This window comes from Pristiophorus japonicus, chromosome 16 (genome assembly GCF_044704955.1).
Source record: "Pristiophorus japonicus isolate sPriJap1 chromosome 16, sPriJap1.hap1, whole genome shotgun sequence".
NCBI lineage: Eukaryota > Metazoa > Chordata > Chondrichthyes > Pristiophoridae > Pristiophorus > Pristiophorus japonicus.
Window position 1 is genome coordinate 103238205 of NC_091992.1, and position 16874 is coordinate 103255078.

At 41.1% G+C, this 16874-nt stretch overlaps 1 protein-coding gene across 14 annotated transcripts in view; it reads left to right on the top strand.

The window, feature by feature from the left end:
* Positions 1–1389: 1389 nt before the first annotated feature.
* Positions 1390–16874, top strand: part of tnrc6c1 (trinucleotide repeat containing adaptor 6C1) — a 173978-nt gene continuing 158493 nt past the window's right edge. For all 14 annotated transcript variants that reach the window (XM_070857623.1, XM_070857629.1, XM_070857632.1 and 11 more), the window contains exons 1-2: positions 1390–1622; positions 1923–1970. In XM_070857623.1, the coding sequence (XP_070713724.1) occupies positions 1618–1622; positions 1923–1970 (53 nt within the window). In that variant the 5' untranslated portion in view covers positions 1390–1617. The remainder of the gene's footprint in view (positions 1623–1922; positions 1971–16874) is intronic.

Sequence of the window (16874 nt, forward strand, 5' to 3'; positions counted from 1 at the left end):
ATATGGGTAGAGCTAAAATTAGTTTCAAAAATTTAAGTTAAGGCTCTACATTGGCACGGTGAGTTTATTCTGTGAGTGGCTGAGTCAAACAGAGCAGAAAGATTCCAGATCCTTGGCATGTGCTCAATTATTTGATCTCAGCCAGGATAGTGTAATCAGGGTGCTACAATTAGCCTCAGCACTTATGGGTTAGGGAGGGCTTAGGTTTTGGCTCCTGATCGCTATCCAGCAATCTCTGCTGAATAGTGCACACGTCTGATCATGGTGTTGAGCTTGCCTATGCTGCCCCTGCGATTGAATAGTCTGCTCACATTGACTGCCAATGTTCACATGCATAATGATCACCTTCACTGTGTGAAGTACTGGAGTATGATTAAGACCTACAGAACCATACCCAAGGAAGGAGTCAATGTCTTCCAGAGAGGAGATCAGGTTCTCTTTAAAAACTTGAATTAACAATTCAATCGAATCAAATAACTATTATCACTACTTTGTGGAGTCTTTTTGCCTAAGCTCTTGGAACATCTCATTACAGAAACTCCACTCATATTGTCTGGCACTTTGATCACAGGTTTTGCTGTAAATATCTTTTCTTTTTAAATCAACAAAGGAAATCTGCAAAATGAAATGTGTTAGTTTATTGTTTTGAAAGATAAAGTACAAAGTATTTTACAAATCCAAATGCAGGCAATCAGAGGAGAATGGAATGGAAGCTGTATTTCCGAATAATATTTACTGCTGCTGCACAGTGGAGTGCCAATTCAACTGTAATATATTTGATTTTGATTGGGTTATTTCACTAGGTCAAATTAGATAAGCTCTGTACCTATTAAGCAGATGAAGTCGAGCTGTATCAGATCGTGTACAATTGACAATTACGAGGTCATTTGTATATGTTGAGGACAGGCTTGTTTGTGGCTGGCTTTTATAGATGATTGGGCAGACCGGTTGCCGGAGCAACAAGCGAGGACGGGGAGGTGGTCACGTGACGCGGCGGTCGCTCACCGGATTGGTTGGATCTGGCAGCCGCAATGACATTTCAGGCGGGCCTCCAAGAAAGCGATCTGTTTATGAAAGTTTTATTGCGTTGTTTTTGTTGCCCCCCCAGCTGTTTACCCGTGTCATTATGGCGGTTCCCCTCCCCCTTCCTCGGTTTAGGGAATGGTCGGCAAGTCTGAAAATCCCACCTGCCTGAAGACATCTACTCTCTGCCCAGTCGAGGATTTCTTTTTTTGAGGGGCAAAAAAGTTGAGGGGGGGTTGTGTTGCGATCATGTGATGCGCTGGCACCGAAGTGATAGGTCAGAGCGGTTGCCGTGGTAACACGGAGAGGCGGGACGGTTGGGCGCGAGGAGGAAAGGGGGGGGCGGGTGTTTAGTTGTGATCACATGTCAGCCAGACAGGGTCAGAGGTCGTTTCCTCAGCGAGATTAGCCTTCTCTTGTCAGTTATAACAAAATGGCTGCTGAAGCACCGTTATCAACAATTTACTGACCGGGGGAGAGAGCGAGCGAGCGAGAGAAAGTAGCTCAACTTTTCCCTCCCCCTCCCCCCCACCCCTCTGACGTTGTTTTGTCTTGGCTGTTGGATATTTCTCCTTCTATTTGCACTTTAAATTGATGAGGTTTGTAGCTGTGTACTGTGCCGTTGCTAGGGCTGATTGTGTGTGTTCTATCTGGGGGGTGTGTGGGGGTGCGAGTGTGGGTTTGAGGTAGGCGTGCGGCGTTGTTGTTGTTGCTGCTGCTGCTTCCTTTCCCCGTGTGTTTGTGTACAACCCGCCGCCGCTTCCCGTCGCCTGAGCGATCCTGGCTGCAGCTGTCAGCCGGTGTGCGTGTCTTCAGAGTCTGGCTGTTGGACGGTCTGCCACATTGATGGGTCTTTAAAAAGGCTTTTCTTCCCCCCCCCCCCCCCCCGATCCTTTCAGAGAACCCGAGTTTAAAGCTGCCAAAGAGCCTCAGGAAGAAATTAAAAGGTAAGCAAGCTGATTGCGTTTTGCCTTTTCTTTTTAATGTTGAGAGTGGCGCACGTTAGATCTCGCAAGGCGTTAGCGATGGATTGAATTGAAGGTAATTTTTTGGAGAACTGTCAGCGCAAAGTTAAGTAAATCGGCATGAAATGGCAAAGCCTGCCGGCTGGGTTTCGGCCGGCCAGAGGGAGGAAGAGATCAGTGAGTGCATCCAGGGTTGGAGTCTTCCTTCTCCCTTCGCAAAACTGGACTTGAGAATCGCTCAGTCCATTGCGGCAAGATTTAAAATCGAGTGATTAAAAAAAGCGTTTTTCAATCCCAGTATAGTTGGATGAAATGACACCAGCAGCACCGCAATGAGATGCCGGAGCTTGTTTGCAAATTTATAAGCGACTGCAGCATGAAATTAAAGTCTGAGACATTTTGATTAAGATAGTTCACATTGGAAATGCGTTTTCTTTTCTTGTTAAAGGAATTTTCTGTGGATTCGTAGTGGTTCAGGAGTAATTGTTATTTCTGTTCTCTTGCGTGGTGCTGAGCTCAAGTGTTGACTGGTTTCTGTTGTAGTGCCAAAGCGCTGGCATTTTTGGATCGCTGCCCACGTTGTCTCGCTCTGCACGCAGCTCCATACTGTACTTTATCATCTTGATGGCTTCGGAGGTGGAATGTGCCTTTGAGAACAGCTGCGGTGTAGTGGCTTGTTACAGTCTTGAATGTCTATATTTTCTGATTTAGAATAGAATAAATGATTTAAAAATATATATACAGCGTGTTTTAATCCTTTTTGAGGGCCAAAAGGTTTTTAAGTTTCTGAAGCGTTCGTTTATTTGCTTGTAGTAATATTTGGCGCTCATAATTATGAATACAAAAACCCACAGCGAGGTCAATGTAAATGTGGGTAGGACTTGTCTATGTTCTGTACCAGAACGTTTTTGTAGGTAGTGCAGAAACATGGCATTTGTATAATGTGTTTAAATACCCATCTTCGGAATTTTTTTCGTGTGTAGGTTTTTGGAAGATTTAAAAAATCTTTTTTGTGAATCTTTGTAGCAACTTATATTTGGCAACAACGTGCATTTGGCACCAATCATTTTTACAAACGTCATAGATATTGCCCGATATGTAGGAAGTGTTCCAAAAGTGAATGCATTCCAGAGACCTCTAATTTCGCATTGAGATTTATATATTGTGTAGATTAAGTAAACCATTTTTAAAATGTCAACTTTTAGTACTTAATATCATTCCAAAAATATTGTAAATGTAGGAAGTATAGTAGATGTGTTTTGTGAAATCTGCCAAAAATCCAAATAAGCTGATACGATTTCCTGAAATAATGCCACACTTTCCTGCAGAATTATAGTAAATAATGAGAGGTTTAAGGAAGTTGGCCATTTCCCACAAATATATTTAATTAATGTTTGGTATAAGTACGGATTATACCAAACAATGGTATTTGGTATAATATTTAGGCACAGCAATCAGAAAAAGAAGGGCAAACTGTCACATTCCTTATGAAATCGAATGTTATGCCTAGAAATTGAACCCACCGGCTTGGATATACTGTAAAATGCTTTGTGTTCAAGAATTTAGTGTGGATGAAAATTATACATAAAATGTTTCCTTGCCGGATCAGTGAGCAGTTGAGCTATACAGATTAGGAATGTTCCAAGTTCAGTACCCACTCTGCACTGAGTTAACTGATCTCTTGGGTTGGTACAATATGCCTCAGCGCTCTTGGGTAATAGAAAGGAAATTTGGCCAGGGTTCCCAATTCTGATTGCGATCTGCAGGTGTAGATTTGAGGATTAGGTTCGGCTGTATGACGCGACTGGTCAAATAGCTTGACAACATTCACCGTTAAGTAATGACCAAGTAATTAAGTGAGATGCAGGAGGGTGCCTCGTGGCTATGCAACAGTAATCCAGCAAGGAGTCAATATCTAAAGAAATGAAGACATTAAAATTATACTCAGTTGGGTCATACTTACTGACATCACATTAAAAACCAACCTCTATGCTGGAGAAGGTAACTAAAAATATCGCGCCTGTCTCTCCCTTTTAATATGCCTTGAGTTTATTTTTAAAAGTATATCACCTACCAAGAATAATTCCTTTTTTTATAGGAGAACCTTGGGTCCTTGCTCAGTCCCTTTCTTTGAAGTGAGATACTTTTTATAGTGTTGGACCTTCATGAAGCACATACAGTTTTATTGAATATTTGTAGTTTCACCATCATTGTTGCATTTTGTTGGTTAGTTGTGAGCACACCAACAAAATGCCATTAGTAGCATTTTAAGAATCTATAACATCTTTGGTGGTCTATAAAACTTGGTATTTCTTAAAGAAATGGAAATTTAGTGTTTGGTATTCCTCCTCCTGTATTCTATTGACTGGCTTAAATATTCATCTTGTGATTAAGAATGTGTTGATGCCTGTTACTAAATTAATGTCCTGATCTGGCTTGAGTAATGTTAAACTCAATTTACTACCATTAATTTTAATTATTATAGATGTCAGTTCTGGGCAGGAATTCATGGATTAACTTGGAAACTAAATATTGTTAATTACAGTGCAATTAAAATACTAATTGAGAGTTAAAATGCTGTACGGCCATTGACTGGTTAATTATTGGGTTCTAGAATCCTCTTTGTACCAAAAATCTTGTCAAATTTAATAATTTTACAGGCATTCATGAATCAATATGGCTCAATATAATTACCTGAAGTTAGATAATTAAAATAATACTATTGCATCAAATGTTCTCAAAGTAAGTGCTGTGCAACATTAGCTGAACAGAAATAATGTACAGTTTGAATTAGAACTGAAAACACGTAAAATCTCTTTGTACCTATGGAAATTCAGAAGGAGCACTATAAACAAATAATTTAATAAAGACAATCTGGCCTCTAGCCATGTGTTTGTGACTTCATTGGTCTGAAACAGAACCTGAATGACAGGTGAAATGGGTACTTGGGAGTTAGTATTCACACGCATGATTTAATATTACTAATGAACCATTGTAGGTATGTGATATCTTCTGTCCAAAGTTTTTGAGGACCTTTCACTGTGAAAGTCTTGGCATTGTTGGAGGGGGATGGGAGAGTAGAGTTTTCTCCATAGATATGGGGAAAAGGTTATAGGACCAAATTATTATTCTAAATTCCATAATTTATATTCTGTACCAAACTTTTCTTTGGGGACCCTCCCTGCAAATGCAGACACCCTTGAGACCCTTGTCCTAACTTTCTAAAGATGATATATCACTGCTCAAATCAAAGAGTGCTATTGTTAAAGAAAACATGTGTTTTTATTTAATTACATATAGCGACAGATTATCAGTAAATCAACAAACGCAAAAAGAATTGAATGCAGAATTCTCTAGACATTGTGCTGGAGGTGCACAGCATCTCTAACCCCAGATCGATAGCAACATGACATTGCAAATCCTTGGAATGGCCTGAGCCTGAAAACCTAAATTGACATGAAGAAAAGGTACCATTTGATGCCATAGCTGCTCTAAACTTCCTTCTAACAGTTACTGCTTTACTATCCCACAGTCAGAAACCAGTTTATGGTAATTTTTTTTTGTTTTTAAAAAAAGTCAGTTAGTAGACCTGTTTCAGGGAATGTTTAATTCAGCTGGAGCTATACCATTATTGTAACACAGACTAATGCTATTGCCAATTAAGCTCTTGGCTAAAAAAGTAAAGTTTGCTTTCTGAGCATTATCATCCAATAGTATTTCTTGAAGTGGAACAAAGAAGCATAATTTTATAAAAATGAGAAAAAGTGAATTTTTTTTGCAGTCTTGTTTTACTCAAATCTGGTCCAATGTGTTCAGAATGCTGATTTATCTGCTGTCAAGAATGTATTGGCAATACTATTTGTGATAAAGTCTTCATTACAAAGATGGCAGTGGCACAGCTTTACTGTGAGATTATGTATTTACCCTCTAGGTCTTTTTTAATATCTTTTTATATACAGAATACACAGTGGGATACCAACTTTATTACTCTCGGGAAGCCCTACGCGCAGTAACCTGTGAGTTACTGGGTTTGTCTCACTTACATGTAATTAACTTGATATTTTACTTTACTTGCTATTTAACTATTTACAGTGCCAAATGTAATCCATATAGAAGAGGGTTTACAGCTATAATTAGTTGTCACTACAGATGGTTACACACATCTTAGGGCATTGAAAAAGCAAAATTCTTTACAACCCAGACTAGAATTAGGTTCTCCAGAATTTCTGATTTTTGTTAATTATTAAACTAGCTCATTTGTTCAGCAGATATACTGTAGCTAATTGAAAGCAGTAAATTTTCAACATGAATCTCTTAACCAGGCTATTTACTGGAAGATGTGCCTATCGCCACAAAGCTAGTGCATTATTATCATGTAGCAAACTGAAGTGATCAGAGTGAAAAATAATTTTTGATGTGAATAGCTAAGTTATAAAGAATTCTTCCTTGCAGTCTTTTGTATCAGACTTTTAAACAAAGGCCAGTTCAAGAGGTATGTAAAAGATCTCTGGGCAACTTTTTGAAGAAGAGCAAGCAGTTCTCCAGGTGTCTTGGCCAACCTTCGTCCCTCAACCAACGGCACCGAAATAGACAAACTGGTCATATCTCTTTAGTCTTCATGGGACATTGTTGTGTGCAAATTGGCTGCTGTGTTTGCCGACAAAATCAATAATGTCTGTCGTTCAAAAATGTAATTTGTTGACTTTGAAGCATTTTGGGACATCATGAGGACATGAAAGGTGCTTTGTAAATGGAAGTCTTTAAGATGTAGAGAATAACTGAGCCTGAATTAAAGTGGAATTGAGGAGCCTTGCGGCATTTTCACTCTGTGTTAATCTAGGGTTTCATTGGGGTGCAGTGAAGTTTTGTTGATATTAGGGATTCAAGAATTATATTCCAAATTCAGGGTTGCTCACTCAATTTCTCCTTGTAGAGAGTTGTATTTTCCTTGCTGGTTGCTGCCATGACTAATAAGAACATAAGAAATAGGAGCAGGAGTAGGCCATATGGCCCCTCGAGCCTGCTCCGCCACTTAATACGATCGTGGCTAATCCGATCATGGACTCAGGTCTCTGCCCGCTCTCCATAACCCCTTATTTCCTTATCGTTTAAGAAACTGTCTATTGCTGTCTTAAATTTATTCAATGTCCTAACTTGCACAGCTCTCTGAGGCAGCGAATTCCACAGATCCACAACCCTCTGAGAGAAGAAATTTCTCCTCATCTCAGAATAAGGGGCCACCCATTTAAAACTAAGATTAGGCCCTCTAGTTCTAGTCTCCCCTATTAGCGGAAACATCCTCTCTGCATCCACCTTGTCAAGACCCCTCATAATCTTATACATTTCGATAAGATCACCTCTCATTCATCTGAACTCCAATGAGTAGAGGCCCAACCTACTCAATCTTTCCTCATCGGGAATCAACCTTGTGAACCTTCTCTGAACTGCCTCCAAAGCAAGTAAATATGGAAACCAAAACTGCACGCAGTATTCCAGGTGTGGCCTCACCAATACCCTGTATAGCTGGAGCAAGACTTCCCTGCTTTTATACTCCATCCCCTTTGCAATAAAGGCCAAAATACCATTGGCCTTCCTGATCACTTGCTGTACATGCATATTATCCTTTTGTGTTTAGAAACATAGAAACATAGAAAATAGGTGCAGGAGCAGGCCATTCAGCCCTTCTAGCCTGAACCGCCATTCAATGAGTTCATGGCTGAACATGAAACTTCAGTACCCACTTCCTGCTTTCACGCCATACCCCTTGATCCCCCGAGTAGTAAGGACTTCATCTAACTCCCTTTTGAATATATTTAGTGAATTGGCCTCAACTACTTTCTGTGGTAGAGAATTCCACAGGTTCACCACTCTCTGGGTGAAGAAGTTTCTCCTTATCTCGGTCCTAAATGGCTTACCCCTTATCCTTAGACTGTGACCCCTGGTTCTGGACTTCCCCAACATTGGGAACATTCTTCCTGCATCCAACCTGTCCAAACCCGTCAGAATTTTAAACGTTTCTATGAGGTCCCCTCTCACTCTTCTGAACTCCAGTGAATACAAGCCCAGTTGATCCAATCTTTCTTGATAGGTCAGTCCCACCATCCCGGGAATCTGTCTGGTGAATCTTCGCTGCACTCCCTCAATAGCAAGAATGTCCTTCCTCAAGTTAGGAGACCAAAACTGTACACAATACTCCAGGTGTGGCCTCACCAAGGCCCTGTACAACTGTAGCAACACCTCCCTGCCCCTGTACTCAAATCCCCTCGCTATGAAGGCCAACATGCCATTTGCTTTCTTAACCGCCTGCTGTACCTGCATGCCAACCTTCAATGACTGATGTACCATGACACCCAGGTCTCGTTGCACCTTCCCTTTTCCTAATCTGTCACCATTCAGATAATAGTCTGTCTCTCTCTTTTTACCACCAAAGTGGATAACCTCACATTTATCCACATTATACTTCATCTGCCACGCATTTGCCCACTCACCTAACCTATCCAAGTCACTCTGCAGCCTTATAGCTTCCTCCTCGCAGCTCACACTGCCACCCAACTTAGTGTCATCCGCAAATTTGGAGATACTACATTTAATCCCCTCGTCTAAATCATTAATGTACAATGTAAACAGCTGGGGCCCCAGCACAGAACCCTGCGGTACCCCACTAGTCACTGCCTGCCATTCCGAAAAGTACCCATTTACTCCTACTCTTTGCTTCCTGTCTGACAACCAGTTCTCAATCCACGTCAGCACACTACCCCCAATCCCATGTGCTTTAACTTTGCACATTAATCTCCTGTGTGGGACCTTGTCGAAAGCCTTCTGAAAGTCCAAATATACCACATCAACTGGTACTCCTTTGTCCACTTTATTGGAAACATCCTCAAAAAATTCCAGAAGATTTGTCAAGCATGATTTCCCTTTCACAAATCCATGCTGACTTGGACCTATCATGTCACCATTTTCCAAATGCGCTGCTATGACATCCTTAATAATTGATTCCATCATTTTACCCACTACTGAGGTCAGGCTGACCGGTCTATAATTCCCTGCTTTCTCTCTCCCTCCTTTTTTAAAAAGTGGGGTTACATTGGCTACCCTCCACTCGATAGGAACTGATCCAGAGTCAATGGAATGTTGGAAAATGACTGTCAATGCATCCGCTATTTCCAAGGCCACCTCCTTAAGTACTCTGGGATGCAGTCCATCAGGCCCTGGGGATTTATCGGCCTTCAATCCCATCAATTTCCCCAACACAATTTCCCGACTAATAAAGATTTCCCTCAGTTCCTCCTCCTTAATAGACCCTCTGACCACTTTTATATCCGGAAGGTTGTTTGTGTCCTCCTTAGTGAATACTGAACCAAAGTACTTGTTCAATTGGTCTGCCATTTCTTTGTTTCATGCACAAGTACCCCCAGGTCCTGCTGTACTGCAGCACTTTGCAATCTTTCTCCATTTATATAATAACTTGCTCTTGATTTTTTTCTGCTAAAGTGCATGACCTCACACTTTCCAACATTATACTCCATCTGCCAAATTTCTGCCCACTCACTCAGCCTATCTATGTCCTTTTGCAGATTTTTTGTGTTCTCCTCACACATTGCTTTTCCTCCAATCTTTGTATTGTTGGGAAACCTGGCTATGTTACACTCAATCTCTTCCTACAAGTTGTTAATATAGATTTGTAAATAGTTGGGGGTCCCAGCACTGATCCCTGCGGCACCCCACTGGTTACTGATTGCCAACCCGAGAATGAACCATTTATCCCGATTCTCGGTTCTCTGTTAGTTAGTCATGCTAATATATCACCCCCAACCCTGTGAACTTTTATCTTGTGCAGTAACCTTTTATGTGGCAGCTTGTCAAATGCCTTCTGGAAGCCCAAATACATCACATCCACTGGTTCCCCTTTATCCACCCTGTTCGTTACATACTCAAAGAATATCTGGTCCTACATTGGCCACGTTATCATGATAATCCTTTAATGACTGCAATTTGAAGATGCAGAACCTTTTAAAATGTGTTTATACCTGCTTTACATAGATGCTTAATTTTTGGTGTACACGTTTATCCATAATTAGTAATGCAAAGGTAGAAAACTTGAGTGGGTATTCCTTTTTCATGCACACATTTAGCTCGACACTATGGGCTTTTTTATTGTTGATTTTTAGCAGGGATTGGGGGCATGAAAGAGTACTTATTTGAAATTTTGTCTTATAACTCTCCTGTGAAGCGCCTTGGGACATTTAACTATTTTAAAGGCGCTATAAAGTTGATGTTGTTGAAGCTTCCTCAAACTCTTGATGCATATTGCATGAAATGATCCCTTGTCCAAGTTACTCTGCTGCTGATGTTGCTGTTTCCAGATGATGCAGCCTGTGCACAAAATCTGCAATGATTCCTTTAGTGTCTCTCTTATTTTCCTCTTACTTTGATTCAAATGTGACTGCTGTAATGCTTTTGATAAATTGATAGGTTCGAGGTGGGATGGAAAGATGGAAAGTTATAGAATCGGAGCCTTGATTTAATGTCTTTAATGATTTGATTTGATTTAATTTTGAACGATAAGGGAGTCGTGGGTTATGGGGAGCAGGCAGGGAAGTGGAGTTGAGGCCAAGATCAGCCATGATCTTATTTAATGGCAGGACAGGCTTGAGGGGCCAAATGGCCTGCTCCTATTTCTTATGTTCTTATGTTAATATATCATAGAAACATAGAAAAATAGGTGCAGGAGTAGGCCATTCGGCCCTTCGATCCTGTACCGCCATTCAATAAGATCATGGCTGATTATTCCTTCAGTACCCCTTTCCTGCTTTCTCTCCATACCCCTTGATCCCCTTCACCGTAAGAGCCATATCTAACTCCCTCTTGAATATATCCAGTGAACTGGCATCAACAACTCTGCGGCAGGGAATTCCACAGGTGAGCCAACTCTGAGTGAAGAAGTTTCTCCTCATCTCAGTCCTAAATGGCCTACCCCTTATCCTAAGACTATGTCCCCTGGTTCTGGACTTCCCCAACATCGGGAACATTCTTCCTGCATCTAACCTGTCCAATCCCATCAGAATCTTATATGTTTCTATGAGATCCCCTCTCATCCTTCTAAACTTCAGTGAATAAAGGCCCAGTTGATCCAGTCTCTCCTCATATGACAGCCCAGCCATCTCTGGAATCAGTCTGGTGAACCTTCGCTGCACTCCCTCAATAACAAGAACGTCCTTCCTCAGACTAGGAGACCAAAACTGAACACAATAGTCCAGGTGAGGCCTCACTATAAGGCCCTGTACAACTGCAGTAAGACTTCCCTGCTCCTATACTCAAATCCCCTAGCTATGAAGGCCAACATACCATTTGCCTTCTTCACTGCCTGCTGTACCTGCGTGCCCACTTTCAGTGATTGATGAACCATGACACCCAGGTCTCATTGCACCTCCCCTTCTCCTAGTCTGCCATCATTCAGATAATATTCTGCCTTTGTGTTTTTGCCCCCAAAATGGATAACCTCACATTTATCCACATTATACTGCATTTGTCATGCATTTGCCCACTCACCTAACCTGTCCAACACCCTGCAGCCTCTTAGCATCCTCCTCACAGCTGACACCGCCACCCAGTTTAGTGTCATCTGCAAACTTGGAGATATTACACTCTATTCCTTCATTCAAATCGTTAATGTCTATTGTAAAGAGCTGGGGTCCCAGCACTGAGCCCTGCGGCACTCCACTAGTCACTGCCTGCCATTCTGAAAAGGACCCGTTTATCCCGACTCTCTGCTTCCTGTCTGCCAACCTGTTCCCTATCCACGTCAGTATATTACCCCCAATACCATGTGCTTTGACTTTTCACAACAATCTCTTGTGCGGTACCTTGTCAAAAGCCTTCTGGAAGTCCAAATACACCACATCCACTGGTTCTCCATTTGAAAGGTAGCCTCTCCGACGATTCAACACTTCCTCAGAACTGCACTAGATAGTGTGCTGAAGTCTTGGGGGTGTGACATGGTCCAACAAACATCTGACTCGACACTAGAGTGCTATCAGATGAGCCAAACTGAAACTTAAGGCTCATTGAGAACAATCCTGTCAGTGAGATTTATTCATTAAGTAAAATGAAGGGGATTTTTTTCATTTTTAAAGGGGGAATAAGTTCATTTTCTTACCACTTTCCCAGTATTTCTGTCCTTTGATTTAATGTGCTCTTTGTATTTATGTACAAGTTGAACCTCCCTTATCCAGAACCAACCCTCGTCCAGAACCAACTCTCGTCCAGAACCATTCTTGGCCACCGGGTGGCACTTGCGCAGAGCTCCGACATGAACAAGTTGAACTTCTTTGCTGCCGACTCCCGCAATCGTTGGCCTGACCCCGCGATCCTCCGCTCCCCCCGCCCCCCCTCCCTCCACAACAATCTCTTTGCCGCACTCCCAGCTCCAAGCCAGCCAGCCAGCCCCTATATCCACTTGCTCAGTATCTGTAACATCCAATTTAACGTGACCACCCTCATCCAGAAAAATCCCTTATCCAGAACAGGCCAGGTCCCGAGGGTGTTGGATAAGGGAGGTTCAACCTGTAGTGCCTTGTAATGTTGCAAAATGTCCCAAAGTGATTCACAGTTGGGGATTAGATTAGACCTGAGTCAGAGGAGAGGTGACCAGGTGGCAGGTTTTCAGTAGGATTTTCAGGTTGGAGCGATCAAGAGATTTAGGAAGAAAGGTCCTGAGTCTAAAGGCAAAATGGATGAAAGTTCTGCTTCCCTAATGTTAGGACACAGGGAGTTCTCAGTAGACTAGGGTTGGAAGAGCAGAGGCTGTGTTGGGGCAAGCCCATTTGAATGTATGAAGTGTAAGCTCTGGTTTAAGTCCGAGTGGTAACAGTTCCTTTATTTATGAACAAAAATGGAAGCAGTTGACCTAGTTTTCAGTTTTGTTCTGAAGATGTGGGTAGGAGACGAGCGAGATCATGTTTGTTGCCCATTTCTAGTTACCCTGAGAAAATGATGTTAGTCTGCCGCCTTAAACTACTATTGTCATTGTGGTGATGGTGCTCCCATGACGGTGTTTGGTAGGAAAATTTAGTAATTTGACTTGGGCCTAATTAGATAATGTATGAGTTTAAATCCATATGGCCAGTGGTTTGGTGACTGTTTCTCTGTGTATAGGCACACAGTAAATTCTTGCTGAGATGGAATGGTAAATGTGGTATAATCTGATTACATCATGGCCACTATTGAGATGTCAAATTTTCCACCCTTGAGTTATCTATTAATTGTTCAACTCCCATCACAGTTGATGGTGCTGTAACCATGTACATACTAATTGGTTCAGTATTATACACTGGTTTGGCTCAGTTGGTAACACTCTTTACTCTGTGTCAGAAGGTTATGCCATTGAACTCCACATCAGTATGTCAGTGTATAATCTGCAGCAGAAACGAGCATTGCTTTCAACTAATAATACCAAAATAAAACTCTATTCATTTCATTGCCATTTGTAGGATGTTGATGACACAGAATGGTTGCTATATTTGCCCACACAACAAACATTGCATTCCAAAAGTAATTCATTGTGCCATGAGGCATTTCCATGTCAAATACTGTGCATATTATTTTGGAATATAAAATTATATTCTGAAAATGAAACCCTTTATCTGCTCAGTGAATAAGCACTAATACCTATCAGATCATGAGCTTTATGACAACTCTTTACTGAGCTTAAAATGGGTTTGTGCTGTTTTATGTGCTAATTACTGGTTTAAATTTTCATGCTATGACCCACCTTTTCCTCTTCTGGAATTTATCTTGTTACAAATGAAAACAACCTCTATTATGGATCACTTCAGATTATATGGGGATTTAATGTATGAATCCAATAATTATGGGTAGAGCGACTTACTTTAGAGCCATAATTGAATAGTTAAAAACTGGAATAGTTACTGCATGAAGTATGTTCATTGCAAAAGTAATTCAGAAAAACACAGTTTGTTTTAACTTGTGTGTTTACAAAGCTAGAATCATCACTGTGTGGTCAAAATATGGACTGACAGTATGGTGGGAATTGGAGGATTTGGAAAGCGTCCTGTTTTTTTAATTTACTCTCATTCTCCCCCTCGCCCTCCCCAAAACCCTTTTGAATCATCCTGTTCTCTGGATGTGCTACAGATCTGGCACAGCTACAAGTAAAAATTAGTCCACCTGTTGGTTCAACTTCTGGTGCAAGTTTGCAGGAGAAAATGCAGCAGAAGCCCGATAAAAGCATACAATAGTCTACCATCCACCAGGAGCTTCCAATTTTCCTTAAGTTGGGCTATCGACAGGTAGACTTTATGGTCACTTTCCAGACCAAGTGACACCCAGTATTCTGCTTAAGCAACTATCCTCTTCACTGGGATGGAAAACTGCAGGACCCTTGGATAGCTCATCATTTTCCTGGCAAGCGCAATTTTTTTTAATGCCTTTTCTCTGATCGAATGCATCATTTACAGGCTTGGGTGGAGGAGATAATGGTAATTCTCACAGAAATCTTAAAATTTGCAGCACAGAAGGCACCCATTCAGTCCATTGTTCTTGTCTAGCTCTTCAACTGGAGTTGTCTACTTTAATCTTCCCTGTATCCTCTTTTATTACTTTCAAATACTCATCCAACGAGTTCCCTTTTTAAATGATAGTATTCTTCTCCTAGTTGGGAGTAGCAATAGCTGATCAAGCATTCCATGCTCTCAAAAATCCTCTCTGAAAAAATTCTGCAAATCTGCCCATTTTTTTTCCCTCCTAACTCTATGCCCCCTTGTTACCGATTCGTCAACCAGTGGAAACTATTTATCCCCCTAAACCTATTTTGAAAATTTCTATATGTTCCCCTTTTGATCTTTATCCAATAGGGGGTGATTTTTAAATTTTTCCACCCTTTTCAATTGTAACAACCCCACCACCCCCCATTTCTGATATAATTGAAGTGAATCTTCACTGTGCTCCTTCCATGGCTCTAATATTCTTCGTATAATGGAATGCGGAGAGCTACATGCAATAACCCGTCTTACATAGAATATACAGCACAGAAACAGGCCATTCGACCCAACCAGTTATGCTCCACTTGAGCCTCCTATCCTTCCTCATCTAGCTCTATTAGCATAACCCTCTATTCCCTTCTCCCTCATGTGCTTATCTAGCCTCCCCTTAAGTGCATCTATACAATTCACCTCAAGCACTCCCTGTGGTAGCGAGTTCCACATTCTCACCACTCAGGATAAAGAAGCTTCTTCTGAATTCTCTATTTGATTTCTTGATGACCATCTTCTATTGATGGCCTTTAGTTTTGCTCTTCCCCACAAGTGGAAACACTCTCCCTGTGTCTACTCTTTGTTAATTTTAAAAGACCCCTATTGGGTCACTCCTCAGCCTTCTCTTTTCAAGAGAAAATAGACCCAGCTTGTTGATCCTTTCCTCCAAGGTTATACTGATCCGGAAAGGATGAACAGGCAGGGTCTCTTTTATACAATACTCCGTCTTGTGGAAATTCAGAATAATTTACTTGATTTAAAAAAAAAAAATTATTTAGTGCTCCTATGTGTGAATCCTGAAATCCCACTTGTTTTTTTATGGCCTTTCTACTTGCATTTCCACCGTTTAAAGGTCCCTGTATCTGCATTTCCAGATCTCTCTGCTGCTCCCCTGTGCTTAGTCATAATAATTATTTAGTGGTATACTTACTTTCACTTCTATTTCCCAACATGCACTGCTTCACATTTCTCTGCATTAAACTGAATCTGTCACCTCTGTGCCCACTCTATTAACGGATGGTCTTTTGCATTCTTCTTTACAGTTTGCTTAGTCTCAATTTGGTAACCACATACTTCTCCTTTTTATGCCATTATCCAAATTATTTAATGGAAAGTTCCCAGGAAAGATTCTTTAGGCTCATTCTATCCACATCCTGTCAATCTGCAAAACATCTGTTTATCCCTACTCTACAATCTGTTCCCTAGCCACCTTTCTACCCATGCAACTACATTGACCTGGTACACACTATAATATCTCCACTCAAGTAACCTCCACAAATTCGGATTGTTGATTTAAATCGGGCTCACTTAATTTAATTTGCATAAATTGTCTTTGCGCAACAATACAAAATAGTGAACATATTATTATGCTCCTTCCTTCAGTGGCTTGTCTGCTCAACTTAAAATATGTGCTTTAATTCAGGTAGCAAATCTTTATCATTACAAATTTGTGTCTTGTCTGATCTCATGGGTACAATGATGCTTGTCAATGCTGTAAACCATCCAAGCGTCTTGTATTTAGGGCCCAATATTTAACTACAATAGTGTCATTGCGGGATGCAACCATAGGGTCTGAACTGGATATTGTGTCTTTCACAAGTGCCAACATGTATGCCTGTCCAAAGATTTTGAAGATAAACCGAGAAAATACGTGGATAAGGCAACACCAGATGCACATTAGTAAGTTGCTTTATTTCACAGACATGCAAGTGAACATACAGAGCAACAATTATGATCAGGCACACTTGATTTGATTTAATCTGTAAAAATTGTCTTTGCGCGACAAAACAAAGTAGTGAACATATTATGCTTCTACCTTCAGTGGGTTGTCTTGCCCAGCTTAAAGTAACTTCTAACTACCCTACCATCCTAAGTTTCTGAGTCTGGATAAAATCCTGCCCCAGCAAAAGTTTGACTCTGTGTGTCTCTGTCCCAATTTTATCTCCGTGTTCACAACCAAAAGATTGGCTCTATGCTCGACAACTCCTGCTTGAGTGGGATTGGGGGCTTCCCAACAAAACAGGAATAAGAAGTTTATTGATTTACCTGGGCAGGCTAATGAATTGCTTATTTGTTTCTGGTCTTTGGGGAAACCGCTTCAATCCCCAGTTCA